The sequence below is a fragment of the Triticum aestivum genome, chromosome 1A (genome assembly GCF_018294505.1).
Source record: "Triticum aestivum cultivar Chinese Spring chromosome 1A, IWGSC CS RefSeq v2.1, whole genome shotgun sequence".
NCBI lineage: Eukaryota > Viridiplantae > Streptophyta > Magnoliopsida > Poales > Poaceae > Triticum > Triticum aestivum.
The window spans coordinates 278593341-278598685 of record NC_057794.1 but is presented as its reverse complement, the minus strand read 5'-3'; the positions used below and the strand labels follow the sequence as shown (position 1 = coordinate 278598685).

The 5345-nt window shown below is 48.1% G+C and overlaps 1 protein-coding gene across 1 annotated transcript; it reads right to left on the bottom strand.

Moving 5' to 3' along the window:
• Positions 1-343: 343 nt before the first annotated feature.
• LOC123045860 (probable cytokinin riboside 5'-monophosphate phosphoribohydrolase LOGL10) lies at positions 344-3893 on the bottom strand. The gene is made up of 7 exons (XM_044469086.1): positions 3596-3893; positions 3070-3167; positions 2917-2947; positions 1573-1672; positions 1095-1165; positions 858-1001; positions 344-760 (listed from the first exon to the last, which is right to left on the bottom strand). The coding sequence occupies exons 1-7, from the start codon at positions 3695-3697 to the stop codon at positions 680-682; spliced, it is 627 nt and encodes a 208-aa protein (XP_044325021.1). The 5' UTR covers positions 3698-3893; the 3' UTR covers positions 344-679.
• Between the last annotated feature and the right edge of the window lie 1452 nt (positions 3894-5345).

The following is a 5345-nucleotide window of genomic DNA, read 5'->3' as shown; positions in this document are numbered from 1 at the left end:
CTTGTAATATACTCCCTCTGTCCAAAAATAAGTGTCTTGAGTTTAGTACAAATTTGTACTAGAGCTAGTACAAAGTTGAGACACTTATTTTGAGACGTAGGAGTATCAGACACCGACATGCAACAAAAACAAGAGAAAACCAGACCCCGAAGTCATGCATCTCTTGATAATATAAGAAAAAGCAAGTGAAAGCCAAATACAAACATGAAAGACACAAAACAAACCATAGCGTAGGGGTAATAGTTCAGAGAAACACACACACCTCTTGATTCAATGCTCAGTTTGGCTGACCAAAGTTGTGCACACTGCTATAGTACATTTTGTTGTCAATGGACGCACAACCTTGAAAAACTAACATTATATTGACTGATACCAGCAGCAGCAGTAGTAGTACTAATTAAGCAGGTAGAGATGGACATGGACGGCGATGCTCTAATAGGGAGCTTGAAACCGGTCAGGTTTTACAATATCCTTGAGCTGTCCCCGATGGAAGCACAACATATACAAAACGCACGCACGCTCACATAATTTGCTACTACTACTACAACAATCAAACAACGGAAACCCCTTCATCAATCCTGCACTGCAAATCCGCATCATCATCATCAGAGTTAAACACATGCATGCATGGCAACCGGCTGGCCGGCCTCGCCCTTGGTCTGCACCCACAACGTCCTGGTCAGTACCCTAGGTGCCCTATCTCCGCCGCTATGTCCCAGTTGAGCTTCGACGCCACCCTGTCGTGGTAAGGCACGTAGTTCTGAGCAGAAACAAGCAGTCTCATCGTCAGATGCATAATTTTACACGCGCGAGTTCAGGTTCAGGTTCAGGTTCAGGGTCAGAAAATATGTATGTACCTCGAGCTTCTCCATGAGCTCCTCGGCCGTGGGGGCGAGCACGATGATGCGGCGCGCGCTGGTGTTGATGAACCCTTCCTCCACGGCCTTGTCGATGAAGGTCAGCAGCGAGTTGTAGTACCCGTCCACGTTCAGCAGCCCAACCTGAAGCAAAGCAAGCAACATCGCGTTCGTTCAGGCATTTCTCAGTTTCAACCTCAAGGAAGGATCGACAGAAAGGACAGTGGCAGCCCGTACCGGCTTGTGATGGATGCCGAGCTGCGCCCATGTAATCACTTCGAGTAGCTCCTCCAGCGTACCATATCCTCCTGCATTGACACAAGTCACGTGAATAATCTGCTACTGGTTCGTTGTACATCGCACAGCAGGACGTGCAACACGAGCGGCTCTCAGCGGCTCGACACCTCCATGCATGTACCCGGTGGGGGCGATGCTACTGCTAAAACGTTTGCCCCAATTATTGGGAATTTACACCAGCTAGCTAGCTGGACCCAGATTCATGCATGGGATCTGGAGCTAGCTTTCATTTTTTGGATAGACATGTGAAAAATGCCCCAAGTTACAGCCTGATCTACCACTTGACTGTAACCTGCCATTGATTTCTGCAGAGCAATGAATGTTCTATATATTCACCTGATCCAGATCCAGACGAGGTAAAGATGCAGGCAGGCAGGCTAATATGGTTACATGTGTGTGCTGAGTTGGTGTGACTCACCAGGCAGGGCTATGAAGGCGTCAGAGTGCCTTGCCATCTCTGCCTTCCTCTGATGCATGTCCGCCACTGCCCTCACCTCCCCCACCGTCTCACCGCTTATCTGAAACAGACACAGAGAAAACATCAACATTGCTGCAAAGGAAATAAGTCTCTGCCATGCCATGATGCATGCTTGGTCTCTTCGTGTTTGGCGACATAGTATTTGATCTGCGGAGACAAACACTAGCACATTCCCAAGACGGGGCATGATTGTGCTCAAAGGGGGCCGAAAATGTCATTAGCTGCTTCAAATATCCTCTCTCTTTTTTACCCCCTTGGGCAAGGTTGAAAGGACTAGCAGGAGGCTGAGGACCACGCAAAAAGCCACAGCCAACATAAAAGAAAAACGACTCTGGATATGCATGAACATGAGAGTCCTCTGAAGCACGTACGATTTAATTGTTTCTGAGCACACCATCTACCAGTGATGTGACATAGTAGTATAGGATAAACCACAATACGATACGGTAACCCTAGTGCGTATCATGGACGAGCATTTCATTTATCTTTTGGAAACGCATTATTCTGAAGAAAACATGAGGGCCGGGCAGCCAAAGAAGGCAATATCTCTTTTCCCCTAGCAGGCAGATTAGAAAGGAGATGATGCTAATAACCCAATATGCTGCCATGGCAAGGCTTTTGGTGGCAAGAGATTGCTCTACTACTAGTGTACAGCTGCGCTTTTTGCGCCACTAGTAGTTTATCCTCACGCCGAGATCTGGATTTGTGCCAAAAGCATACTGCTACCTCTTGATCACAGCTGCTCCTCCTCCAGGTAGGAGTGGTAGTAGAGGGTATTCTTTTCTTTTGCACACCCAAGTGCCATGTCCCCTGGGACTGCAGCACCGGCAGGAGTGCTTCAAACTCCCAAGCCCATTTGATTATTAGTGACTCTACGCCCTAACACTAACAGCGACGACATAAACAAGTCCCGAACGTTAGCACGTTGCCATGATTGGCTCCAACAGAAGCAAGCGTTTGCAAGCTGCAGGTAGTACGAGCAGGGACCCAACTGGCATGCCCAAGATCTTTCGGACGAGCCACGGCAGGCCATGGACGGCGGAGAATGTCGGTCTGTTTGGTACGCGTGGGAAGTTGCTAGTACTACATGTTGCTGGCCAATTTTGTCTGATCATCTAGAAAAGCAAATCGAGTTTCAGCTTCAAAATTAGCGAGACACTACGTTCTTTCAGGTTTTTTTTGAATCTCCAGTTAATTAATTAATTAATTAATTTAAAAGCATGCATCTAGTACACAGGATATTCGCTCCTAGTAGTTGTAGACATGCACGAGTAGCGGACATACCTCTGGGGTCATGAGGGTCTTGGGAATGACACTGCGCGTGGACAACAAGATGACAAAACAAGCGATCAGCACATGCATCCACCAGGCCAGCCCAGCTAGCTAGCAAAATGAGAAAAAGAAGAAGAGCCAAGCTGAGCTGAGATTGTTACATACCCTATGACGTGCCTGCCGCCGTCGTGCACCGCCTGGGACACCATGCCCATGAGCCCGATGCTCCCCCCGCCGTACACCAGGTCCACGCCCCTCGCCACCTGCCACAGCAACGTGCCAAGTCACCACCCAGTAAATTCAAATAGGAAAACTGCACGGTTAAACTCCTCCTCAACGGCCGGTACAGATGAAACATGCTTCTTGAACGCGATCGATCAAGAGGGTGGGGGGCAGAACAGAGCTAGCATGGCTATAATTCAATTTCGATTTAATGGAGCCGTGAATGCGGTAGGGCCGGCGATGTTTGACGAGCACAGGGGAGGAATGACTTTTGTGGAATTGTTGTGGAGGAGGAAGGCAAGCCGCAAGCGGGGCAAATTTTGACAAAAGTTGGGCAGCAAAGTAAATTGCAAATTCATATGGTGTAAGTGACTAGCCGGCCCGGCCGGTTCAGAAATATATATGGTGTGACTACGCACGCGCATAGAGGTAGGGAGAGTGGTGAGTGTGGCTAGTAAAGCATGGTTACCAGCTCGTTGCCGAGCTCAATGGCGGCGTCATGGTAGCTCCTCTTCTTGCCCTGGCTACTGCCGCAGAAGACGCAGATCCTCTTGAACCTCGACTGCCTCATCGCTCTCTATCTCCTCGCTCTGGCTAGCTGCCTGGGTAGGTGGTGCTCGACTCTAGCAAGCAAGCACGCAGGAGTCGCGCTTGGAGGGTGATTGTCGTGGTGGTGTGGGGTGCGTGCGCTGCTAGCACAAACACAAGGAAGGAAGGAAGGAAGGCCTTGTGGATGGAGGGAGGGAGGCAGTGCGCCACCCATGGCTATATAATAGTGGGGAGGGGAGAGAGACGATAGTAGAATGGGAACTGAAAGGGACGGAAGCAAAGGGAAGGGAAGCAAAATAAATGCGCGCACATGGAGGAAAAACACTCCTCCATCCATCCACGGATCCACCCAGCCAAGATGGCGAGGGCTTTTCCGTGAAATGGACAGGATGGGCTGTCTGTCTATCGATGCAATGCACGGGTGACTCACCTTATCGGTTTTGCCGCGTCAAAGCGGAACGGGGATTATCCTCCCTCCCTGGGTCGTTTAGGCTCGAGCTACCAAATCCATTGATTAGAAATGAGTGTTATAAGAACACTCGCAAAGGAGGAATGCACCGCAAAAAGATGAGCGCCAAAAAAGAAGAAAGTAAAGGACTGGTCGGTTTATCAAGGAAAACCGGGCGAAAACATAAACAACACCTCGACATTCAAAACGCCAGAAAGGTCAACATCCGAGAACATACCCGACCGGGCACTCGAGCTTCTTCGTTGCTACCAAAGTCAGGGACTTTCACGGTGTGATCTACATACCATACAAAATGAGAATTTCAATTTGGGCACAAGTTGGAATAAACGGCTCGAGCTTCAAACCCATCTTATACATGGGACTTGGTATGGAACTTAGTCTGCCCAGCAAAGATAAAAATATTTATGTGGCGCGTACTTCAGAGTGCTATTCCCTGTCGATCTATCCTGGCTAATAAGCACTTGAAAATAAATCCGAGCTGCCCAGCCTGTAACCAGGGGCCTGATGACATAAGACATATGTTGTTTGAACTTTGAATGCAAATTGGCAATGGACGTGTGGAAGTTGCTCGGTCTTGAGCTTGTTATCAAACATGCATTGAAAGTTGACAAGGCAGGTGAGCTTGTGTTGGCACATCTTTTGTGCCTTCCAGAACAACAAATCCAAGTGTTGGGCTTGCCGAAGTTCAGAGAAACGATGGCAACGACGGCTTGGTATTTGTGGTATGAAAGGCGAAAATTGAAACATGACGAAGAAACTCTAAGCGCATGTAAAATCAATATGTCAATGAGAGGCTTAGTAGCAAATTATATCATCTCTTATAGCCCAAAGGCTCACGTCCGTTCAGATGCTTGGCTGAAACCAAAGTATGTTTACGTGAAATTAAACGTTGACGCGGGATTTGATAGTGACACACGCAACAACATTTGGAGCAGTTATCCGGGATCATAAGGGGGAATTTATAGCGGCTGCTAATGAAAAGATGGACCTTTGCTTCGACTCGTTCACAGCAGAAGCAATTGCAGTGAGGTTTGGTTTGAATCTTGCTAATACCGTCGGATGCAGTAAGATTGAAGTGAATTCGGATAGCATGGAGGTGGTGAATGCATTGAGCCAAGGCTACTCATCTTCAGTCGCTTCATCCATTATAGATGACTGTTATTTTATGTCATTAGGTTTTTCCCATGTCATTTATGATCAT

Bases quoted from the DNA above. Each gene is read 5' to 3' on its own strand.
- LOC123045860 (XM_044469086.1), bottom strand. From the start codon at position 3,697: ATGAGGCAGTCGAGGTTCAAGAGGATCTGCGTCTTCTGCGGCAGTAGC. The intron at 3,168-3,595 runs GTAACCATGCTT...TTGCTGTGGCAG, and splicing joins TTGAGCTCGGCAACGAGCTG to GTGGCGAGGGGCGTGGACCT. The intron at 1,673-2,916 runs GTATGTCCGCTA...TGTCTGTTTCAG, and splicing joins AGACCCTCATGACCCCAGAG to ATAAGCGGTGAGACGGTGGG.